The sequence below is a fragment of the Ruditapes philippinarum genome, unplaced genomic scaffold (genome assembly GCF_026571515.1).
Source record: "Ruditapes philippinarum isolate M1 unplaced genomic scaffold, ASM2657151v2 ctg160_1_1_1_1, whole genome shotgun sequence".
Taxonomy (NCBI): domain Eukaryota; kingdom Metazoa; phylum Mollusca; class Bivalvia; order Venerida; family Veneridae; genus Ruditapes; species Ruditapes philippinarum.
The window spans coordinates 390,495-417,998 of record NW_026855222.1 but is presented as its reverse complement, the minus strand read 5'-3'; the positions used below and the strand labels follow the sequence as shown (position 1 = coordinate 417,998).

General features: G+C 31.9%; 1 protein-coding gene across 1 annotated transcript; it reads left to right on the top strand.

The window, feature by feature from the left end:
• Positions 1-208: 208 nt before the first annotated feature.
• On the top strand, positions 209-8,172 carry LOC132742534 (T-cell-specific guanine nucleotide triphosphate-binding protein 2-like). Its single transcript, XM_060730969.1, has 2 exons — positions 209-365; positions 5,190-8,172. Exons 1-2 carry the CDS (start codon positions 296-298, stop codon positions 6,440-6,442), a joined length of 1,323 nt encoding a protein of 440 aa, XP_060586952.1. The 5' UTR covers positions 209-295; the 3' UTR covers positions 6,443-8,172.
• Positions 8,173-27,504: the final 19,332 nt, after the last annotated feature.

Sequence of the window (27,504 nt, the reverse complement as noted above, 5' to 3'; positions counted from 1 at the left end):
TCTTTCACTACATGGCACGCTGTCTAATATCAATGTGTTAAGCGATTAATATAGGACTTGCACATCAATATTTGTATTGTATTGTATTAAAAATACAGTACAGTCAGAACAATGGAATGACGTCATTGTAGTAATTTAAATAATGTTCGTACATCTGTGGCAAAGATAAATTCATCTATCTATCATGATGTAGTTTGTAAAATAATCTATAAATACTTAACATTACACAACGCGGAGGTAAACTTGTAAGACTATTTGAAAAACGAGGTCTTGTTTGGTTTTAAAGTAAACTAGGATGGCTTGTGCGAGTATAAATGAATATGATAGTGGATCTGATGAAATATCAGATACGGTTACAGTAGAATGTAAGTTTGGATTATATATGATTACTTATTTAGTTAAAAAATCCTACTACCCTACGATATCATTCTTAGCTTTTCTTTTTTAATGCTGAATATAACAATATGAAATTTCAATATGTATTTATAACTTCTATCATTTTCCCTTCATTTATTGATAATCAATATCACAAAAACAATTTGCTTAAATTACACAATTTTAAACAAGAGCACAGCATTGGCGGGGCAATATAAACCTACAGAATTATATTTCACAAGAAATTCAAAAGCACAAAATATTATGCCTAATTATTATCAAAAAACAAAAAGATGTGCTTACAAATAATTTATTTTCTTATTATCTTTCTCAATACTGAATGTATTTGGGTTTATTTATATTCGCAACCGGTTGCCCAGATGGACGAGTCGTCTAGACGAGTATACGTTATTAGTTTTTGAAATATAGTGCAAGATATCAATACAAATTCCAGACGCTTTAACTAGTTCTTTAGCGTGCGAAGTGTTTAAGCACTCTTAGACGAAAGCTCGATTTAAAGTCTCATCCGAAGGACTGATTAATAATTTCAATTGGCCAGCCCTGGAATCGAACTTACAATGCCGAGATTACAAGACTCGCACTCTAACCGATTTGTGCTATGCAAGTTGCTCCACACAGACATTCACCTTATTTTCATGATTTGTAAAAAGGTAATAATTTAACTTTTATAAAGGCAACCAATTCATGTTACATGATAAATATCTACGTTCTGCATGTTGAAGGTTGGAGGAAAAGAGTTTTAACATATGCTAGTATAAATCTATGTATATAAAAATTGTTAGAGAATTTTTTACACCAATGAAATTTCTTTTTTAACTATTGCAGGAAGGGATACATGCCAAATAACTCGGGTGTGGGCATTGTACCTTTACATAAGAATATATATTCCAATCTAAGTGACCTCTTGGGTAGGGCCTACTGACCACCAAGAGCATGAGTCATATAAGTTTTGTAGAAGTCAAAGAGGCAATGCTACATGCGAAACATGTTAGCTTTTTCATAAATATTTTTTGGCATATGAAAATGTGTTCCTAGTACCTCCCTTTATCTTAAGCTTTACAATTCAGCAATTTAAAAAAATGGAAGTAGTGACGGAACTAATAGTCTGCAACATTTTATTTTCATTTCTTCTTTTAATAAATGTATATTCTAAAGTAATACATATAAAGACATGTGCTGCAACTTTATATCAGCCCTTCAACCCAAATAATTGTTTCAATTAAATCATATAAAAATTAATTACTATAGTCTGTCCCACCAAATTTGAATATTCCATTTTTTATTAAATATAATAGTGAAATCATTTAAATTAAAGTCATGTTAATCCTGACATCAATATCTCTAGGCATGTTTTTCATTTTTTCCATAAAGTCAGTAATATGGTCAAAATGTTAAAATAATATTTTTTCCCCGTTGACTTACGTTGTAACCTGACGTGACGTCCATTTCAAAATGGCGGCGCCCATACAGACGTCATTTAGGGTTCGTCTCACAATTAGCGTGAAATGTACTCGTTTATTATAAAAAATTGATTATTCTTATTTACTTACTGATCAATAGCTAAATGTTATCATTAAAATGAAAAATGAGAACAAAGTTGGTGTCGAAAAGGCAATTTTACTAGCAAACCATTATTTAAAATAATCAATTTAAAATCATTTGAAGTGAAATATCAGTAACCGCTTTATAAATTATAACACACAAAGATTTATATAATTATATAATTACCATATTTTATATTCTTTTTAATAGAAAAAGAGCAATATTATGAAGTGATTTGATTAGATAGCTTTTCAATCAAGCGCGTATGTTGAATACCGCAACGCGTCGTAAGGGAACGGGAACACTAGCTAGAAGACTGAAACAATGGTTCTTCGCTAATGTTTAATTAACATAATTCTGTAGTTGTCTGAATACTGTCCATGAGTATGTATCACGTATATTTAAAAATAATTAAATTAACCAGGTCCGATGGGATACAAAAATATGTTACCCTTCTTATTTCGGGTGCGATGTTCGTGCGTTAAAACTTTTCGTAGTTTTTAACTTTCACAACAGAAACCTGACGTATAAATCGCCAAAAAATATAACATTAGCATGCAAATCTGACACGAAATATATATAAAGGGGAACTGATTCACTATATGTTTAGTATTGTTTTGCACAGTGTCTACTTTAACTAGCTCATTTGCTAATGAGAGAACACAGACTCGCGTGCGAGGAAAAATGTAAATTATAAGAATATAAAAATGCTTTCTAGTTTGAGCAACCAAACGTTGGCCTATACACTTTAAGCTTGTAAATACAGATTAATTTTCCGTCTCATAATTTAACAAAATGTCCAGAAATACCGGCAGTGTTTGATATTATTAAGAATAAGATTGAATTGGAGCGTTTAATCAGGGACAATAAGTTTTTTTTGTAGACTCAAAGTGTTACATACTATGTTAATATGAAGGGGATATCGAGTCAAAGAGAAACACAGAGTGATGTCCTAAATAATTATAGCCTTCCTAAAATTTGAAAATATTCAGTGAAAAAACAATAGCTATATTTTTTCGCGAGAGAAAATAACACCGCATAGGGTCTATATTTTGTAGCTAAAAGAGTAGGATTTACAGAACTCTTGAATAACGAGATAATTTGTAGGGAAATTATTTCTGAGAAATATATAAAATAGTTTAAAAACATAAAGTCAAAACGAAGGTTATATGTGAATTAATGGAAGAGGTATTCTGTCATATAGATTCATGCCATTAAGTGTGCTTAAAATTATTTAAATGTTATCAAAAGTTTTATTGTTAATATATGAATTGAAGGTGTACTTTTAACAATTACTGCAAAATCTGGGTACTGTATACAAAAATTATTTTAAATGCCATCAAGACAAATTTATCTCGCTTAAAAATTATCTTTATGAGGTTACATATGCCTAACCGCCCTCTGCCAATGCTGCAACTGGAATCATCCATAAAAAGCCCGAGGCATTTTTGTTACGTCATATATGTCGTAAATTATTGGTGACGTAATAATGTTTTTTCGTCAGGAATCCATAAACATTGTGCTGTCGAACTAAATTTATGGGCCGTTTTTGAATTATGGATTTGGAACATACTGGATTATGATGTGTTTCATTTACATATTTCATTTGCTAACCCAGATAACTGCACAAATGGAACAATGTTTTAATAATGAGACGGATTATGAAAAAATCTGGATCATCATAAGTGTCATGCCATTCAGGAGTTTCAAAGTCTACGGAACTGGATATAAACTGGCAATGAAGTGATCTTCAGAATGCGAATTTGTCGTGACGTTTATAAAGATCTATTTCGAAACTCATAGGGATTCTATTCAGCTTAAAAGTAAGTGCTATTTCTAGATCTACTCCACAGACTCGATGATCTTGTTCAAGTTGTTGCTTGTTATTCATTTTTGTAAAGTTTTCTATCATGCATTGCAACGAAACTGTTACATCTTGTAGATACAGCTTTGTAAAATAATCATGAAACGACCCCGAACACATCATGTACATTTTAGAAACATGACACGTGCTTTCTCCCGTTCATCTTCAAATGAAGAGTACTTCGGCAATGGCTACGGAAAATAAACAACAGAGATTTGCCATAGAGAAATCAAAATTTGCTTTCACAAGAAAAGTAGACACTTTAGAGAAAAATCCTGAAAAATCTCGAGGGTGACTTTTTTTTAGTTTACAAAAATAGTTTAATTTTTATTCAACGTGTTTTTATTAATTCATACCAGGCAAAAGTTCATTTCCATTTTTAATGGGACAGACTATAGTGTAATAATCTTAACAGAAAATGTTTGAAGATATGAGGTTTAATAAAAATAAAGTTATAGAAATTTGGAAGTACAGGGATGTATTATACAAATATATCGGAAGAGAAAGGAAACATTTTGCTGAATCATACATTGTTATTTCTTTTGTTACATACAAACTTATAAACCGATTGTGAATGATAAACCGATAAATGTGACTTTGACCTAACCCGAGGAAGCCCAAACCTGCGCTTTCCACATCATCTCAATAGTAAAAGTATTTCTTCTATTTTTTGTTTCCAACTATCTATTAAAATGATACAGATCGGATACGACATTTTTTAATTGATACTCAATGGCTAATCGTGCCATTGACATTGACAGGAGGAAGGTCAAAGCCCTTTGCACATCGTCTTATAGTTAACATTTCTGCCAATTATTTTCAATTTCTTTCCGTCCGTTCTAAAGATACAGACCGACACAAAACTACTCACATACGGACGGGAGACCAGGTACATAACAATATTAGTCGATCATTTTATAATTAATTTAAATATATTCTGATTATTAATTTGCATCTTCTTATCATTTATTTAAATGCTTTAGAATATAGTTTAAGCGAAGCTTGACACAGGGATGAGACCAAGAGATTGAGTGTTTTTTTTGCTTTTTACTTTATCACTGAAAAGAAATACATTACCTTTATACCAAATCAGATCATACTAATTTATGTATTTAGACGATTATTACCAGTGATTAATATCAAACTAACAGTGAATTTAATTTATATCCATCGTTTTATTTTATTTATTGTATTCAGATGTTGTATTAAGATTTTGTTTCAGGTCAAGACTTATTTGTCTTAACCAAAGTGTTGTTGCTTATATATAGATTTTAGAAAAGAAAATACTTTGGTTATAATCTCGGTTTGCCTTATTACTCAAAACTATCTTTGAAAGCATGAAAAAGATAAAATTACATAATCATCTGAATGATTTTTTCTATGGCAGTAATAAAGTCGAGGGCAGAAAAGGGAGACATAAATGACGAATGTTCCTCTTTAAGAGCGTCATTGGAAGAATCATTTCAGAGACATGGCGTTAAAGGAATATCAGATTCGATCAGAGACAAAATGCACAGCTGGAAAAACGAAACACTAAACATTGCTGTAACAGGTCGATCAGGCGTTGGCAAGTCAACTTTTATCAATGCTATTAGGAATGATATGAACGAATTACAGCCGGGTTACGCACCGGTTGGCCATAAAGAATGCACCAAAACGAGAAAGCCTTATACGCACCCTAATAACGAGCTTCTGACATTTTGGGATCTTCCTGGAGTTGGAACAGACACATTTCCAAGGCAGACATATCTCAAGCATACGGAAATAAATTTCCAAATGTACGACATGTTTATTATAATGGCATGTGACAGATTTACTCAGGATGAGTCTTGGTTGGCTGAAGAGATAAAAAAGACTGGACGACCATATCTATTTGTACGTTCAAAGGTTGATGCACAAATTGACAGTGATGCCATCCAGAAAAGAAAAGCTAGCAAAGAACCTTATCCATCAGCCGTAATAAAGGAAATCCGTGAGGACTGCGAGCAACACCTTCCAAAAGAAAAAGACATTTATTTGATTAACAGCAATGACATTCATTATACAAACCTGGATTTCCCCGACCTGATCCTTCGTTTGGTTGATGGCTTTTCCGGACTTAAGAGTGAGGCTATCTTATATTCGATTGATTTTCTTACACCAGATATACTACAGCGAAAAATCAATTCGCTTCGTAAAAGAATATGGGGAATGGGCGCATTATCAAGTATTACAGGTGCAGTTCCTTTTCCAGGAACATCCCTTGTTGCAGATGCTTTGCTTATAGTAAATGAGACACGTCTATACCGTAAACAACTGGGGCTTTCGGATAATGATATGGAAGCACTTTCCGATATGATGAATTTGCCTATTGATAGATTGGCAGCCGAATACTCATTAGAATCACTTGCCCTTTCTTTCACCATAAAGGGGCTGATGGCATCGAGCGTTTTAATTTGTTCTGAAGTTATAGAATCGGCAGTTGGTTTGGCAGTTCCGGTAATTGGAATGCCTGTCGGTGCGGTTCTATCATTTATAACGACAGTGAAATTACTCCGCTCTATTCTTGCGATTTTAGAGAAAGATGCACGTATCGTATTGAACCTCGTTTTGTCAAAAACAAAGAGCAGCATTATGAAAACAGGCGTTGCTATAAATTAAATCGGGCATTTGTGACTAATATTTCTCGATTTTATGTTTACAAATTAGACTAAAACAAAAATTAAAATATCTAATTGTCATTCATACAGAAATTTTGATGGATTTCATTTTATGAAAGCTAACTAGTTAGTCAAATAATTAACGCGATAATTATATGGAAAACTGTTAGCAGAAATATGCCAACATAGGTTTTGATAATACCTTATTTCAACGGAAAATTGGACATAAATGGCATCCTATTTACCTGTATCGGTATTAAATGTAATGAATACGGAATGTGTACTGTGGGTTCCGACGATGATTATATGGGTATTCATTGGGTACCCTGGTGGACTGTTTGTATTTCTATGAAAGAGACTTAATGTTAAGCATCTCTCTAGATGTTTTTATAGTATTTCATAACACTTCCCGATACCTTCATGGTATTTTAAATTTAGATTATTCTTATTTTGATCAAATGATGCCAACTATCTATTTTAAAGAACTTAGACTGAATAAACGGAATTCTTAAAATGTCATCACATCATGTTTGAATCTTCGATAACAATACTATTTACTCAAAAATCAATGATTAGATGTTTTATCAATTGTTCAAATAGGATAATCCCATTTTCTTACAAATACAAATACTGTATTTCGCTTTAAGGCCTCCGGCCCATGCAAAAACATATATACAAAAAACAATTTACCCAAAATTTATAGCATGTGCACAATGTTTAAACATATACTATATATATATTATTTAACTGAAAATGACTGTAAAGCATAAACAATTTTCTGGGAGTTTCTTAATTATCATTGTGTATCAACGACATACTAGTTGTTTAACTTCGTTTTTCAAAAGGGTAATACAAAAATGTTGCTATACCCTTTATAAGATCATCATTTTCTGTAGACATTGATATATTAACTTTGTTTCGGGTTGGTACATTTAGGTACTCAATGGGTAGATATACACGTATAGTTTTCTTAGTTCTGAATAAAAATCACAACATAGAAAAAAATGAAAGTCATCTTCTATTACATTCTTAGAACATTTTGTGCACAATCTGTTTTCCCTCGATATTTTTTAATGTCGACCAACCTCAATTTCAAGATCACGTGACCCTACTCTAAAATTAGAGTATATACATCTAAATGTTCTGATGTCTAAAACATCTAAATCTAAATTTTCCTAAAAAATACCATAAAATTACAATTTTACATTAGAAGTTACAGATGAATAACACTCTTGTTGGTATTTATCTTTTAACCTATTTACAAATTGCTATAAAGTATTTTTCTGATGTAACTGATTGACTTTCCCAGACATATCCAAAACCATGACTTTGTAAAATTTCTTTTAAAGATGTAACCCAATTGTCATGTCCCTGTATATCATCATTAAACATCATTTAATAACACTTTTTAACTAATCTATCGTTTGGCATTTAAATAATTTTAAACCAATAGTTAATACACCTCTTAATGGATACTATGTACATGGGATACATCCCGCAGTCGCCTAATATGGCTAGATTGGATGCATTTTGTTTGCAAGCATAATATTGTACCCGTTCTAGCTCTTCAAATTTACCAATGCCCAAAATTTCAGCCCCATTAGTAACTGAGGACATATTTTAGTATCAAACAGTTTAAAAATTCTTTCTTATTTAATTGGCCACAATCAAACAAGGATTTTAAGATTGATATAAAAACCCTCTTACCCTTTATACATAACTCATGTACCATTCTGTTCCAAAGCTGTCTTGCAAATGTTAAACCAACATAACTAAAAGCATTGACAACTTCAATCTGCATGTTTTTATAAGTCCAATTTTCAATTTTAGCTAAGGTACCACCATTTTTAAAAACAACTAGTTTTGTTTTACTTCCATTTACTTTAAGTTTATATGTATCGCAAAAAGTTGACAAAGTATCTAACTGTTTTTGTAAACCAGAATTTGTATCAGAAAGGAGAGCAATATAATCTGCAAACATTAAAGATAAAGTTTTGTCTCAGATGTGTGTAATTGAATTCCTCTTATGCCACTATCATCTAAAATATGTTGTTATTCGTCTATATAGAAAGAAAAAAGAATTGAGCTGGCCAGACAGCCTTGTTTTAATCCTACTGAACTTAATATGTTATCACTTCTTTCATTATTACATCTAATACACGGTTTAACAGTTCTATACATACTTATATGCAAAGCTATATACAAATTTCCACTGACATCCCCATTTCTAAGTACATTTCAAAGAATTTGTCTATTTATAGTATCAAAGCATTTATGAAAATCAATGAATGCAACAAATATCTTTTGTTTTTACTAGTCTATCTATTAAAGATTTTAAAATGACTGCATTATCGACAGTTGAGTATCCTGCTTTCAAAACACTCTGCTTCTCAGAAATTTTACTATATATTTGTGCAAAAAAATTCAAACGAGCCACTAAAACCCCACTATATATATTACTTAAAACATTTTGTAAACTACCCCTATAGTTGTCCGCATTGTATATATCCCCTTTTTGTGAAGTGTTAAAAATATTCTGTATAAACTAATATCCTAATCACGTTGAAAGTATATAAATGAGAAAATACGAACTATCCTATGATATCAAATTGGCCTTTTAAAGCACTGGAAGTGCAAAATTACTGATACCATTTTAATTGCATTTAAGTGTTTGACTATCATGAAACACAACGTTAAAGTTGGTAATTGTGCTTTTAACTAAAACAGTGTACGAACGAAAGGAAAAGATATTGACATGTCAAAGCTAGATTCTGATATATTTTATCCTGGGTCAGAATCTCCCTTCTAATTCAAACCAGAAAGGTCCAAACCAGATACCTCGGAATATGAGTATATTTTTACAAATTGCAATTGAATTGCTTAAAATCTGCCCTATATGCGAACTATTCAGCAGCATGAATAAATTTGAACCTTTTGCGGCATTGCTTCTCTAAATCCTCCACGAAGCAGTTAAGTTCAAGTCGTCCTAAGTACCAATACATGATCAACAAATCGCTTAAAATTATTTTGATAAATGACCAGCAGAAAGAATATTAAAGCATTTGATAAAGTAAGCGATTCTTCTACTGTTGTTGCCTCCCTTGATTTTATTTCTAAAAATTAAAATGCTTATTTACTTCCTTGTAGAGTTTTACCACTGTATACATGAATTTTTCACTTCACCTTTACTACATTTGAAGCTGTACTTGATAAATTATGATTTGATAAATGATTATTTGTTTCAAATATGTCAATTAAATGGATAGTGATTTTGGTAGTTGTTTTATCATTACGAGTACTCACAATGATGCAGGGTCTGTTATAATACTAATGTTGTTTTTTTTTTCGTTTTTTTTTACTCAAACCAGCGTTTGTGTTTTGTGTTTTACTGATGGAGGAATATCTCTGAAGCCTATACGTGTATTGTTATAAAGTTTATACAAAGTAGGTATGTTGTGCAGCACCTGAAAAGAATCACCGACATTCTGTACGCTACCTTTTATATATACAATGTACATGAATACATAAGTACACATTGGAAAACAACACAACAACAACAATGCAAGATTTATTTGTTTAAAGGTACTCTAATGATGTCCAAAAAGTATAAAATCATAAAAATAAATACATAGATAAACTGGGCCTCTTGAAATGGAAACAAATATGAAAAAAGATAATATTAGAAGTATACACAAAATTGCATTGGAACCGATATTGAGTGCATTTAAATTGATCGATTTTAATACAAAAGTTTTTCATTTAAGCTCAATCTGCACAACAAAAATGATTATTTTGTAAACATGGAGTGAGTGAATGATCACAAATGTTTGGTTACATCCACATCAATAAGTGAGAACATCTCAAGTATATTTCCTGTCCTGTCATGTCAAAAAAACTCAGGGGAGACCCCTTAAGTCTTATAAAGCTTGATCTTTAAAAAGCCATAATCTAAAACAACACGTTTGTTTGTTAAATAACGAGTGGTTTGTTTTGAGGCTAAATTATCAGAAAAGGAAGAGGGCTTTGTGTTGTGGCTAAATTATCAGGACAGAAAAGGATTTTTTAAGGCTAAATTATTAAGAGAGATAAGGTATTGTTTTGAGGCTTAATTATCAAGATATCAGATTAGTTCAATGTTTTTACAAGCAAAAATAAAATCAGTTAAAAAGGTCAGATTTTGATATCGGGAAATTAAACATACAGAATAATTCCTTCATTCTTTAAACAGTTTGGTGCTATCATTACTTTTCTCGTTGCAAGCCTATAATCAAAGTTATAGATATGTTTCTAATATTGAGCTATATGAGTGTTTTTATACCCGAATGTAAATGTGAGTGTACAAGTAAAGGTAAAAGTGAAAATATCTAACCATGTCGTCATAATTGAAAAATAAAATTTTTCGAAATTTGCATGAATAATTGTTAACCGAAGTAGATCAACAAAATTTCCGAAAATGTGCTTCGGAATTCGTCGATAACGTTCGGGCGGGAACACTACTGGGTCAAACTTTTTAAATATATATTTCACTCTCGTCATAATCAATCATTTTCAATCATTTACGTTTGTTCATCTTATTTTCTAGCAGATTGTAGAAGTTGATATTTGGTCATATTTAGGCGGTCGACACATCGAACCGGCTTCGCCTAGATATTCACCAAAAATTAAAAATTTCTCATATTAGACAATCTTTTATAATATTTAACAAATTTATCTGACCACCTTAACAACGAAAAATGAGCATTATATTAGAAAAATGCTCCGAGTTCAACTTGAATAAGCCTTTTAAAACATCTAAATTAATCAAGGCTTAGTTTTGCATATATCGTCTTCATCAAATTATATATATTATAAATATGTTTCCAACATTGTGCCATATGCGTGGTCCGAATATAAATGTGAGAATAAAATTAAACCATTTGCATAACAAATTCTGATTGTGGACCAGTAGGTTATTAAACATGTCGATTCAAAAATAATACACCTAGATATTTAAGATATTGAGTGAATTACTATAAAGCAGTTGTACATTTTCAAAACAAATGAAATCAGAATAACAACAATGAACAACAACAACATACTCCCTATAATCCATCAAAAAGTACTTATTATAATAAATTCTTTTAGAAAATAAAATAAAACATTCTATTTCAATGACATGTCTTGTTATAGGTCAGTTTATTATAACTGAACCAATTGATACCTTACACTATTTCAGACACAAAAGCGATCACAAAATGTATATGCCGCAGCAATGTAAAACACTAAATATTTGTAGTCTTTTTATAAGTGATTTTTTTTTCTAGTAAACAATAATAAACAATATGACATATGAAAAAATCAAGAGCAACAAGGGAGGGTGGCATTCAATGAACACATCCCCATTACGACCCAGCAAGACCGGACTTTCGGCAAGCACACCAAACAAAAACAGTACATTGCACAAGAGCAAAGCACGGATGGGATGTTAATTTGAATACTTCAGAATAGAAAACTATCGAAACTAGACAGGAAATTAAAGAAGACGATTAAATAATAGGCCCTTACAAAAGTAAAAAGGTAAAGGGAAACTTGAGGACCGGGAAATGGGGGAGAGAGGGTGTAAAATTAAAAAAAAAGTTACCGTAGACGAGAACAATCAAGGGATACAAAAGTGTCACTACAATAGCATGTGGCACCAAACAATTGTAAGACATACATCTGACAAACCTAGAGAGGCGCAACCTTAGAACTGTCAACAGTATATGAACTACTAGGGAGTTTAAACCGGTTAATGATGCAGCAAACCTCTCCCTTAGCCCAAACATGTTCCAGTGCAAATAAAATGAATCCCCACCAAGCGAATTACTATGTAATGAAAATATTCCGTTCGTTAAAACCGTTTACAAACTTTAGCGAATATAATTAAATGAGAATCATATACCACGTAAAATACTGCATAGGGTTCATATCGATCAAATGTGTATAATTGACTATATCTTAATCAAAATCCTGCCATATATCATAGATTTACGTGTGAATAGTATTGTCATCGATTGTTATATAAAGATCCAAAAATGGCGTGATAAAAAAATAAAAATTCGTTTTATTTGGTTGAGGTTCATTGGGATATATATCAGACATCGTTTGATCAAACAATTTTTTTTATTTAAATTAAGAACATCATCAAGGTATCGGGAAATACAGTAGGGTTATACCATACCAGACATAAAGGATGTCTAAAAGAAAAGAGAATGCTCTAAGATCCTCGTCACATGTCCACATAGTATAATGTTTTACAATAAGTTTTTGAGAATTATATACAAGATAGGTAACTTTTTTCTCATGCATTTTGTAAATGGGAAATTGGTTTGTTAATGATTTCAATAAAAACTCATGCTGTGGAATTTTAGTAGTAGCTGTAATGGTCTAATTCCTTATATTGATAAATTTTTTAAACAAGATCATATCATATTTATATAATTAGAATATTATTACAGTTGATTTATACTAAAACTAACAGCGAATGTTATCAATATTTGTCACTGTATTTTAGTTATTATATTCAAATGTTGAATTTTGATTTTGTGACATGGGCTTAATTGCCTAAACCAGACTGTTTCTGTTTATTGTAGATTTGAAAAACGAAAATACTTCTATGGTTATATACTCAGCTTGTCTTATTTCTCAAAATTATTTTTGAAAGAATGAGAAAAATCAAAATAATCTGAAAAAACTATTTTATTGCAGAAATAAAGTCGAGGACAAGTAAGGAGACAAGTAAGGAAGACATCAATGACGAATTTCCCCCTGTAAAAGCGTCATCGGAAGAATCATTTAAGACACATAGTGTTAAAGGAGTATTAGCTGCGATCAAAGACAAAATATACAACTGGGAAAACGAAAGCACCAAAGCAAGAAAGGACTTTCCTATTTGAACAATTTATAATGACGTCTTATCTCAGATTTCGTGTAAATAGTATTGTTATTGACTATTATATGAAGATTTTTCTAAAATCACTGAAAGTGCAAAATAACTTATACCATGTTATTTGCATTTAAAGTTTTTCTATCATAAAACACAAAACTTTGTAATAGTTGTGCTTTAACTATGATAATGTACGAACAAAAGGTCTAACTTATGATTAAGTTCCAGTGTGTAAAAATACAGCAACAGTTCAAAAAGCATGATTCCTTGATTCGAATGAATTGTAGCTAAATTGTTAGTTGGTTATATAATTTTATGATTGCAATGTGTAAACGTCTTTGAAGAACAAACATTAAATTAATACCTTTTGTTTTCAACAATTAAACATTCCATAAAACTGATTTTAAGAATTACCACGAAATTCGATCGTTACCATAGATCTTTAGGTTTGATAACGTTTTCTTCTTAGGAAAATACTCTTTTACATTACATCTTTAGGTATTCAATACGGTTTTATTACCATTCCTCAACTAAGCGGGAAATCTAAAGTTCTTTTTGAAAATGAATCAAATATTGCCATTTTGCTTGTTGAACACTACGGCGATCTGGCATAAAAACATTTTAAGTCCGAACGTTACACTTGTGCCAATTTTTTCTGCCATGCATAATGCATTCAGTTATGACAGAATTTTGTTACACCGTTATGGAAAGGAATATCCGTCTTTAGTGTTGTTTGATTTTCTAACTCATGATATAGTGTGTATGCAAGAAAAATACAACATTTTAATTTTTTAATTTGTGTAATCAATATTTATATGAATTTGTTAATTTGATTATACAAATTTTTCTTTTGTAAACATGCACACTATTATTACATGCTTAATTTTTTGTATTCAGACATTATTTATCTTTTGGGTATCTTAACTATCTTATCAATTTTCAAACCAATGTGATATACCTTTGATTTACACATCATCGCCAGTTGCATAGGGGAAGTAGCTAGTGCATATATATTATGTTTACGCTAGAATTTTCCCTTCTATAATCTACGGTAGATAACTGGTACAGCCTATCGAAATAACAAACATCCCCTGAACAAAAAGACTATTTCGCACGTCATTTTCCTTTGCATTGTATCATAGTTTGGAGACCTTTCTGTTGAAAATGTGTCAGCGTTAAATCGTATACATATACATGCACAGTGCGTTAACTGGAGTGCGGGTATTAGTTACCCGCACTCCAGAGCATGCCCATTGATTGGCTCATTTTTGCTGGGGTTTACATATTGTGACGGCAGAGAAAGGGAAAGCGACAGAAATGTCATATTCAGATGTTCGTTCATTGGTTTATTTTTGTCGGGGATTCATATTGTGACAACAGGGAACGTGCTTTTATGTTTGACTATGATACAAAAGAGAAAGAACACCAATACACTCGGCAATCTGATTAATACTCGGGGGCTACGCCCCTCGTACAAATCAGATAGCCTCGTGTTTCGGTGCTCTTTCTATTACATGGATTACAGTGAGACCACCCATAAAACATTAAATAAGCGCGAATGAAGATGGTGAAAACTATATATACATTAATATCTTTATATATTCCGTAAGAAATTGAAGGAAATAATTATAAGCATCACTTGAGATAGCTCGGAATATGAGTATATTTTGATAAATTGGAGTTTCGAATTGTTTTAAATCTGCTCTATATGTGAACTATTCTGCAGAATTGAATAAATGTGAAGCTTTTGTAGATATGCGTCATTGCTTCTCTAAATCCTCCACATCACTCCCAACACAGGCTAGTTCAGATCAAGTCGTCCTAAGTACCAATACCTGATCAACAAATCGCTTAAAATTATTTTGATAAATGACCAGCAGAATTGAAGAATATAATTGATAAATTAAGCGGTGCAACTCTTACACCTTTCATGCAACAGTGTAACGTTGTTATCTCCCTTGATTTTTAATATTCTAAAATTAATATGCTAATTTACTTCCTTGTACAGTGTATCATTGTATACATGAATGTTCACTTCACCTTTACTACATTTGAAGTTACCAAAATGATGAACTATACTTGATAAATTATGATTTAATAAATAATTATTTGTTTCAAATATGTCAATTAAATGGATAATGATTTTGGTACATGTAGTTGTTCAATCATTATGGGCAGGGACTGTATAATACTTATTTTTTCTTTACTCAAACCAGCACTATGAAGTTCATATGTCGACTTATTGTGTTTTACTGATGGAGGAAGATCTTTGTTGCCTCTATGTATTGTAACAGGTACAAAGAAGGTACCTGAATGGAATTACCGACATTTCGTACGCTACTTGTTTTATATATACGTGTACAAAGTAAATGCATTCCTCGTGTATTACTCTCTTTTTCATGAAATTATACGTACACATAAAGCACTGATGGAAAAAAACAACAGTGGAAGACTTATTTTGATAAGAGGGAATCCAATGAAGTCCAAAAAGCCAAACTCATAAAAATTAATAATCCTACATCGATGAACTGGGGAACTTGAAACGGAAAAAATATGACAAACATAATATAAAAAACTATGCCCAGAATTCCATTGCAAACCGATATTTAGTGCATTTTTGCTCGATTTTGATAAAAGCTTTTCATTTAAGGACATTTCGCACTTCAAAAATGATTATTTTAGAAATATGAAGTGAGTGAATGATCTGAAATTGTGTTAGTGGCGCCGTTATATGTCGCAACGCCGCTAAATGTCGCACTTGCCGCAAAATGTCGCACCATTGCCGCTAAATGTCGCAACCGATGCTAAATGTCGCAAAATTGACTATAGTTAAATGTCGCAACTGTTACGTTAAATATCGCACGATTTTCCCATACCGTTAAATGTCGCAACACTACCGTTAAATGTCGCAAGATGTATATTCGTGATTAAATTAAGCTTGCTAGTGGTATAATATTACAATAATAACAGAGTAAATGGTTGTATATCTTTAGTAACTTTGGGACTTAAAGGAATGTTCGGAATCTGCAGATTCAAGACGAAATACATGTATGCTTTTTAAATGTCCTTTTTGAGTAAAATTAAACAGTAAAAGCGATTGATTAAATAATAGTATGCAAGTACTCTACATATGTTATGTGCATATAAAAATCATCTGTTAAGTATATTGCTTTGCGTAGTTGTGTCCGTCTACTTGCCCATGGCCGTTGCGGGTTCGAATCCCGCAAAGATACTCTTAGTATTCTTTTATGGTGTGGGCCTGGTGAATTTTCATATTCTTTGTTCTATAGTAAATCAGTCACATTTGAGGCATCATTCTAGATTCCACTTTTCTTGATGAATTATATACTGTCTTCAACTTTAAACATCAACACTATCCAAGTCAAATGAGACCCAAAAAATATAATAGGTTAGCCGTCTACTTTTTTCAGAAATCTTCATTCTGTTATAACACAGTTTAAATTCACCTCTTTAAAAACTCCTGACTGCTGGTGTGTGGTACATCTTTAATCCTTCCGCCAACAAATGAGTTCCTGGAGAATACACAAAAAACAACTTTTAAAGTCATCATATAACACACAAAAACTACACACATGCAATATATACACTTTTATTATGACCAATGACATAAATTGGGCCACTTCAAAATTTTAAAGAACTACTTTCTAGAACGGGTTGGGTCTAATTCCGTACCGGGTTGAGACCTTATACGAAGAATATACTCCAGCTAGTTTACGGAACGTCGCCGGTTTTATTCAGGTTCCCGTTCGTGTCTGAAATAATGTACGGAGAGGCACCTGAGGTATTTCTTCACCAGTAAGACTGAAATGTCACAATATGTCCCTGACGTAAAATCCGACAAAAATCTATTTGTATCAGACTGCTTATTTTGTATAAATTGCTGAAAGTACTAGCGTTCTACAATCTAATTTTTTTAAGGTTATACAAATTTATTTTAGTTCTTTTGTTTTGGAAGCTCGAAGCGTAATAAAACACTGTATAAACTGGAATCAGCCAGTACTAAGCAATGATTTTAAAAATTATTTGCTAACGGCAAAAACGACTTGCCAAACCCACGGGACCTATCATTTTACCTACAACGAGAAATTCAGTCGATACCAAAGTCTAGATATATATACATTTACTTACCACTATACCACGCAATACCTTTCTGAAACACATTCCTTCTTTGAGACTACATATCGGTAAAGTCTTGCATTTATTCCAACGGCATCAAACTATCAGACATGTGATACTTGATATAACAATGTAGATTTTCTAACTACTTTAGAACCTTTTAAATCAAGTTTTTTTTACATTGAACTACTACCGAAATTCGTGCTTAAACCACCAAAAAATGCGATTGAATTTGGTTGAGCTGGCGCAACAATTTCCTATTACATCGCTTGTTGCTATTTTAAAAAAATACGAACCAATAATTACAAGGTAACTAGAATCAAAATGTAAGTATCATCTAATACAATTATTAGCCCGCCAGGTAAGACCAATAAGGAACGTGTCTGCCATTCCCCGATGATTTAGGTTGAGAAGTTCAAAAACATATTAAACTGGTCATGAAAAGCATAATTTTAAACTGGTCCTAATAATTCTTTTCTTTACTGGCAACGAAAGAAAAGAAAAAGGAAAAGAGCGAAAAACTAATCAGATTTGTTTGCATCAATAAAATTTATAAAACTAATCCAGTTGTGATACCTAGATAGTATAATACCTATAATACAGGTCCATAAAACATGCTTGTAGATGAAAAGCCGACACGCAGTATAAAAATACTGATCTAAAATTTAATTTAATTTAATATTTCTGGGACAATCCTCTAGCTTGAACCCACGACATCTGGGTTGCTAAATGAAAAAAGTATACAAATGCGTTTTATCACCATAAATAATGGTCGTTAATTTATACTACCGACAAAGATTACTTTAATTTCAACCAATATTTTAGACCTTTTATATCTGAGAGATAGCAGGTCCCCGGTTCACTAAAGACCTCAACAGGAATTTGAAGTACAACACCAATTAAAACTAAGATGTACAAGCAAATATTAATGTGTGAAGGCCATATACTATTTCTTGAATTCGTAAAGTCTTGATGTAAAGGATAGGACGTGTTCTATTTTGAAAATCTTGTCGTACAGACCTCCCGCAATGACAAGATTGCCAAATTATTTTCTAATAATAAGTGTAATGAATAAAATTCCAGAACAATTAGGGCTTTAAGTAAGATGGGGGTAAAAATGATGTTGAAAAACTCTTCAGGAGACCCAAAGTTGTGGTATGTTCAAATCCCAAATTATTACTGAAAATGATTATGTCACGGTATTGAACTATTCTCCTATCAGGGGTGGTAGTTCGTAGGCGGCCGGATGGCTCAGTCAGAAGAGCTGCAGTACGGTATTCCGAGGGTCCAAGGTTTGAGTCTCGGTCAGGCTGCACATTAAGAAAAATAAAATTATAAAAAAAAATATTAAAAATAACGGAGGTGTTTCAATCATTACTCATTGAGAAAAAAAATCTGAGTAAAGTATGTAAGGGATCAATTGCGAGGGACTTTTTTTTAAGGAAACCTGCAGATGATTCCTACAATGCAGAATTATGGTCTGAATGCAAGTGTTGCTTTGAAAATTGTACATCTTATCTCTAATAAGTGTTGTACAACTAAATCCAACCGTCTGTTGAGGCCTTAACATAACCTTAATGTTGACATACTACATGAATTTTAGATATTGCGACATTTAACGGTGGTATTGCGACAGCTTTAACGGTAAGGGTAAATCGTGCGACATTTAACGGTGGTGTTGCGACATTAAACAGTAAGGGTAAATCGTGCGACAATTAACGCAATCTCCTACGCAGTAATCTCCCCTTATCAGTACAGAGATCTCTGCCATCACAAACATTTAAATATCAATATTTTGATATTTTATATTTTTTAGCTTTTGAATTTATTTTTCATTATTTTGTATACTTTTGATAATTTTTTGATAAAATATAACGGACGTAGGTACAAAAAGTTTAAAATAAAACAGAAGGAGAAAAATGACGTTAGATTTTCTATGTAACGGTCGATATCTACATTTGAATATTCGACGTTAAGTCATGTGACTTTCATCATCATGTGACGTCTGTGAACGCAGTGATTACAATTCTGCCAAGGAAGGTAATCACTGTGAGGAGTTTGCATTTAACGTTACTGTTGCGACATTTAACGGCAGACGATTTTGCGACATTTAGCGGTGGTTGCGATATTTAACGGCAATGGTGTGACATTTAGCGGCGTTGCGACATATTACGGCGCCACAGTGTTCAAAAGTTTTTGTTAGACCTAAATTAATTGGTATAAAAATCTCGAATAGATTTTCAGTCCCGTCATGTAAAACAAACCCTCAGAGGAAATCCTTTAAGTCTTATACACCTTGATATAAAAAATAACTTATAAAAAGTCATCAGCTTAAGCAACAAGTTTGTTTGTTAAATAACGAGAGGTTTGTTATGAGGCTATATTATCAGCTAAATGTTCAAAAAAGGAAGGCTTTGTGTTGAGGCTAAATTATCAGGACAGAGAAGGCTTTTTAAGGCTAATTTATCAAGAAGGATAAGGTTTTATTTTGAGGCTTAATTATCAAGATATAATAAAAAATATTTGATTACTATACTTGAAAATGTATTATCAATTTAGTTTAAAAAAGTAATGTATTGATATCGGGAAATTAAACATACAAATGATTCCTTCATTCTTTAAACAGTTTGGTGCTATCATTACTTTTGTCGTTACAATTCTATATTCAAAGTTATAAATATGTTTCTAATATTGAGCCATATTAGGGCTTTTATATCCATCTGAATATAATTGTGAAAGTAAAGGTAAAAGGCAAAATATCTAACCATGTCGTCATAATTGATTTTTTTCGAAATTTGCATGAATCATTGTTAAACCGAAGTAAAATCAACGAAATTTCCGTAAATGTTCTTCGGAATTCGTCGATAACGTTCGGGCGGGAACACTACTGGGTCCAACTTTTTTAATATATTTTACTCTTGTCATAATCAATTATTTTTCAATCATTAACGTTTGTTCATCTGATTTTCTAGTAGATTGTAGTAGTTGATATATTTGGTCATATTTAGGCGGTCGACACATCCTAGATATTCACCAATAATTAAAACTTTCTTATATTAGACAATCTTTTATAATATTTAACAAATTTATCTGATGACCTTAACAACGAAAAATGAGCATAATATCACCTTAAAATCATAGTTTGGTATTTGAAAGAAAAAGAAAAAAATGTTCCGAGTTCAACTTGAATAAGCTTTTTAAAACATCTAAATTAATCAAGGCTTAGCTTTGCATATATCGTTTTCATCAAATTATATAAATAATAAATATGTTTCCAACATTGTGCCATATGCGTGGTTTTTATATCCATCTAAATATAAATGTGAGAATAAAAGTGAACCATTTGTATAACAAATTCTGATTGTGGACCAGTAAAGTTAGGTTAGTAATGATATTTAAAGCTGCACGCCTCCAGATGAGCCAAAATATTTTTAAAAAAAATCAATATTGTGAAAAATGCACTTAACTTTTGAGAAAGGTAAAAACATTCTAGATCCAAGTTATATTTTACATGTTATTTGTGGTTAACACTGTTTTGCTGTATTTTATCACCATATTTCTACTGCGTTACTAACGCAGTAAGCGCTGTTTTTGCATATGTTGACCACTTTTTGGTAATTTTCGTCGCTTGTAAGTGCCGATTGCAATATGTAAATTACTTTATTACTTTACCCCACATTATTTTACTTTTAAATACATTTCCAAAATTTTTAATGAAAATAAACATGAATCTGGAGTCGTGCTGCTGTAAGATATTGAGTGAATAACTATATTTTCAAAACAAATGAAATCAGAATAACATTATGTTTATAAATGTATTTAAATAAAAACATAATTTCAGGTTACAAATACCGTTTGACATGAAAATAATTTATATTTATAAGATATCATATTTAGATAAAAAAAAATACTCCCTATAATACCATTTGCCTATTTAGAACATTAGAGCTGTTCTGATGAAGTATATTCGTTTGGTCACGATGCACGTTTTAAGCTATGAACTAAAGCTATTTATGTACATTCGAACTCTCTCCCCTGCAACATCTTTGTTAGACAGCAGACTCGGTGATGTATAGCACATCATTCTTGTGACGTTAAAACCTCTTCCATTTAAAAGGGTCTCGAGGGGGGTGAACATTTTCCTCTCTCCTTTCTGAAAATTATATTAAAAATCCCCCCGTATAGTTGTAATAGTGCTGATAAAATATGAATATGAAAAAACAACATAACTTTACATTCAGAAGTTAATATTTCTACCTTTCTTTATATTATATATTAAAAAGCAACAACACCATCCCCCCCCCCCCACAAAAAATAATAATAATAAAAATAATAATGCTGAAAAATAATAAAGTAAAATAAAAAATAAACAAAATAAATGAATCCCAGCAGAAATATCTGAACATATACAAAAGGTTCTAGTGCTAGTGCATTTTGTTAGCTGCACCTGTCAGTTGGTCATACAGAAATCTTTATAGTATGTTAATCATATAATGATGTACAAAAAGTCATGTTCTGAAAATTGCATAATATAATAATATAAAGATATATCTGACTGAAAACTTTTAACTTTGTTTACAAAATTACATATCCATAAACGTGATCCAAATCACGGACATTTTTATTGATATTTTCACTTATTTTATGTTTTGTTATTAGCCAGATTTGATAAAAGCACCTTTGATACAAGTGCAAAAGATTATATTTTAATAAAAGAATAGAAACCGAATATGGTGATTTCATTTGCTAAGAGAAAATGGCTGCCAACCAATCAGTGAGCTATTAATATCAAGTAATGCCGACCTCGATTTATGTAATATGTAAATTTTGATTGCTAAATTTAGACACGTCTCCAATATGACTCAGCCAATCAATACTGAATCACAACAATTTTGATTGACATCAAGAGTCCAAATCTCAAGTGATTTTTTTTATACAATGTTTACATATTCAGAGGAACGTTAATATTTTGATTGATTTGTTACTGTTTTTTTTTTTGTTTTACTGCGCACCAACACAATTTAGCGCCGAAACAGGAAGGATTAATTTGTCTAAAGTCTAAAATTCCACACCCGGGATCAAAACCTCTCACCTGCTGGAACTTAATGCATAGACTCAAGTAATTAGAACCCATTGAATCGCCTCTTACGATCACGCAGCCGTAATTCTGATGCATCAACCCATACGGCAACCCCTTCGTTAGAAAAAGGATGCTGGTACTGTTTTCAGTTTGTTTCATGTTATATTCAGTTGTTAGCTACTATAATAATCAAGTGCTGCAAATGATAATGTCATCTTTCTTATCAAAGTGAAAATATTTCATTATTATCACTTTATGATAGCATTATTATTTCAGTTCCGCAAAATATCGAACTTTTAAGTTGATACCCTTTATTACTAAACAGTCATTATAAATATCTATAACTTTTAATCTTTTTCCTGTCTTGTTTTCTTTTTTTGCACTCAAATGTTATGATTAAATAGTATTTTATATCTAACTGCAATTTTATCGGAAGGAAAATAATATGTAAGGAAATTAAAGCGCCAGCCAATAAGAAATCGTCTTGATAAGCAACCACGCGACTTACCACAAAATCAACATTTGATTTGACCCAATTTAAACCGCACGCGCTGTCGTGAGAAATTTAGAAATGATACGCAGATTTTGATGGAGGAGATCATATCATACTGCGATTTACCGATATGTAAACAAGACAATATCGTCAAGTACTGTAAACATTTCGACAAGATTTGATTGTGTAGGTCATCACACTGATAGTGTAAGAAGGTAAAGTTGACAATCTGTTTTGTTGTAGACATTACAGGAAGCGCCAGTGTCTGTTTTTATTTACATAATATTTCCAATTTATATATATGAAAAAACTTCATTATTTTTGATATGATAATATAGTTTTAGGCTTCAAATATCGTCCAATTTAAATAATTATATTAAGCTGTTTTAGAAACAATGTCATGATAAAATTGAATACTTCTTTTATGTCATCTTTAATAAATTATAAGCAGTTTATACTTATATTAACTGGCATCAGCGTCATTGCTAAATTATATGACATATATTATATTAATATCTGTGTAATCAACCATAATTTCATATTTAATCAAATGTATTGGCGGCGTGGCCGAGCGGTTAACGCGTTGGACTAGTTATCTAAGGATTGCTGGTCACATGGGTTCAAACCCCGTCTATGGCAAACCGTTCTTTGCTTGAGTTAGAAACTATACTCATTGCTAAGGTTGGTTCTATGAACGGATATGCTTATAGCTTCCGACACAATCGAACTAAAATAAATTCGTATTGTGAAAAATACATTGGCGACATTTTACGACCGCAACACATCATAATGCCACAGCCTCTTTAAGTATTCAAATTATTAAATAGCCCATATAAAAAAACGCGTGGAATTAGATATTGTTAAAGTCATCAAATTACAATGCATGGACATATAGCATGTCAAAAGTATTTAAACATGGATAACGAATTAGTTAATTCAAAACCCGAGTATATGGCTGATATATAAGTCGTGATTGTACGATAACAACAATATAAACATGCAAATATTATAAGAAAATCCCCACCCCACGTCCTGTTAAACAGTATTAATGAAAAAAAAATATTTATAAGTTTATTACGAAGTCTCATCTATTTACACACTCAAAATACATATAAATGAGCCGCGTCACGACAAAACCAATATAATGGGTTTGCGAACAGCATGGATCCAGACCAGCCTGCGCATCCGCGCAGTCTGATCAGGATCCATGCTGTTCGCTATCAGTTTCTTTACTTGTTATAGGGTCTGTGCGGATGCGCAGGCTGGTCTGGATCCATGCTGGTCGCAAACCCATTATGTTGGTTTTGTCATGACGCGGCTCATATAAATACAATAATCAATGTACAGTACCAAGGATTATAAGAGGCTAAAGTGAATTTATAGAGACTAAAATGTTGAGTTTACTATTTACATAAAAGTCTAAAATACCCTTGCTAATATGAGATGCAGATTATTTGATGACAGTATGCCGTTTTGTTATTGTTTTCTACATGAGCTGTTCAAAACAAATATCTAATCAGAAAACACATGTAATATCTTAATTCAAGGGGTTAAAATCATTTTCAAAGGGTTGAAATCTCATGCAGATATTATAATGAAATTTAATGTCCGTAGTCATAAAGACTCTCAACATACACGGAAACATCAAAAACCACAAAACGAAACAATTCTTCTATGAATTTTATTAATATGCAAATAATTATAAACGAGGGGTAAAGTGCTGAATTTACAAAAAAAAACAAAAACTACAACATAGGCTGTTTTGGAAGACAAAATGTCCCTGTCGGGAGCCTCCTTTTATTATTTCATATGAAACTTCAAAACCATTGCTCCTTTTTGAAACCAATTTAACTAAAAAGAAGGTATTATATGATTAAATAAACAGGGGTGGAATTACATATCTGTGACGTTATTTGCTGATTTACTCCATCGTTACTATGACTTAAATAACTTAAGGGGAGCGGTGGCCTAGTGGTTAAGGTGTCTGCCTCTCAACCCAGAGATCATGGGTTCGAGCCCTACTCGGGTCACGACCATGTTTCGCCATATGACACCAGTACTGGTTGGTTCCAGGAAGCGGACTCGAAAGTGATTAATATAAGTTGCAAGAACTTGTTTCGCAATCGAGCTTAAATAAATATGTTTAAACCAAATAACTTAGTAACAAATTATGTTATTAAAAAAATTGCGATAACAGGGTATTCACTGAATGCTATTAGCAATAAAATATATATTATTTATGTACATTGAAAGAAGCTAAGAACACACGCATGAAGAAAGCAATGCAGCAAGCACTTGTTAAATAAAAAAACTCGTTCCGCAATTTGTCCTACATTTCGTCTTTTAGTTAACTAATTTATTCACGTGACAAATGGCACAAATCAGAAAAGACTGAAGTTTTAATGAGATAGATTTAAGGTGTAATTAATGGTTTCAGCCTAGCACTCCTCCTGTGGTTTTGCATTATTTATTGTGACAGCTGATAACAATAGCTAAATCTTGAAAATATCTAGAACCTAACGATAAAATAAAACCGCATAATCTAACTTATTTCCTTGTATAAATGATAAATCAACAACACGAAAGTACCCTTATTATTGTTAATTGATAATATTGACAAGTTTTCAGTCTTACAAATTCTAAGAGTTTTGCACTAAATATATATATTATTAATGATTATATTTTTTGAACAATTTTTTTAATGGGAGGCAATGTGTGCTTGAAATATCGGTATGTAAAAACACAAATATTAAATAGGATAGAAATGAACTCAAATCAATAATCATATTAACTTAAGAACTAGCTGCCCGACGGACGATTTATTATTCACAGATGGACGAATGGATGAGAGGATTAGTTTAAACGGTGCAAAACAGAACAGAACAGAACAGAACAGAACAGAGTAAGTCAGGGCAAGGTATGGTATGGTTCGGCACACATGCGCATGCTTTGAAAGCATAGTTAAAAACAAAACAATAAGACAAAAATATTTAGATAATATATTGAACTGATCTACCTTTTGATCTTTTCAGACATCATATGACTCGGATATTTGAGCCGCGTCACGACAAAACCAACATAATGGGTTTGCGACCAGCATGGATCCAGACCAGCCTGCGCATCCACGCAGTCTGATCAGGATCCATGCTGTTCGCTTACAAACCCTATAACAAGTAAAGAAACTGATAGCGAACAGCATGGATCCTGATCAGACTGCGCGGATGCGCAGGCTGGTCTGGATCCATGCTGGTCGCAAACCCATTATGTTGGTTTTGTCATGACACGGCTCATTTGTAATTCAACTTTACAATTGTAATACATACATTAGGAGATGTAGACCATTGGCGGAATTTGATTATATGATGTCAATGAGTCGGCGGAAACCCGCTGTTTGATATTTGCAAGTGCGAGTCACGTCAAACAATGCATCTGAAGTGACACATATGGGAAAAAGAAACTTAGCACGTCCCGACTCATCAATTGTGTTGATAAAGCATTTTTGAAGCGTTATTTTCTGTTTTCATCTATAAAAAAATGATTATCAAATATGGCATTTATCTATTTTGCTTGAAAGTTATTGTGGTATAAATACGTTCTATATTTTTTTGCACAATCACACAATCAACTTTAATTATGAAAATAAAATGGGATGGACTATCAGCAACAAAACTACTTCTCCCGCAAAACAAACATCAAAATATTTGTAAAATGACGAACATATATCCATCACATTGTATAAAAAGATATACTTTATTTTGAACAGGTTTCCCTCCAGAACAATTCCATCCGAATAGATCCCTAAGGCTTACATAATTAATTCACTATTTTTACTGGAATACGAGTAAATGTTATGATTGCTGGTATTGCCCAGTTAAGAAGATTGTGTATGAGGAGGCCTTAAGAAAATTACCATGTCCTGGTATTAATAGAATAATTGAGCACCCTAAAGTCTGTTCTGTAATTTTATCGCACGGTGAAATTTTTTTTTCTTCCTAAGTAATGATGTAAACTTCTCCATTTATTTTCTTTATCTATAATCATTTTCTGTGTAATTTGAAATTCGAACATGCTTCAACTTAGGGGGTCCCCAAAAGTCTTTTTTTTAACATCCTTTTTTCCTTATCTTACTACATGTTACTCATTTATCTTCTCCCACAACAATGGGTTATCTAATATTTTAGGCGTAACATCTCGTGCACGCCGTGTCACATGGTTCACACAAATTACCCGGATATAATATATTTTTTCCGTTTATATTGAACTTTCTTGTTATAAAAATGAGAGAATAAAAAAATTATTTTAATTTCCGTTGATTCAGGATTTATTTTCATCGAGTTGTATGAAAATAAATATTTCATGAGAGGCGGTAGCCATGAGTGAAATATGATAATTTTCATACCACAAGTACTACATTTATTATATATCTTTTCCTCTTTTTTTTTGACATTA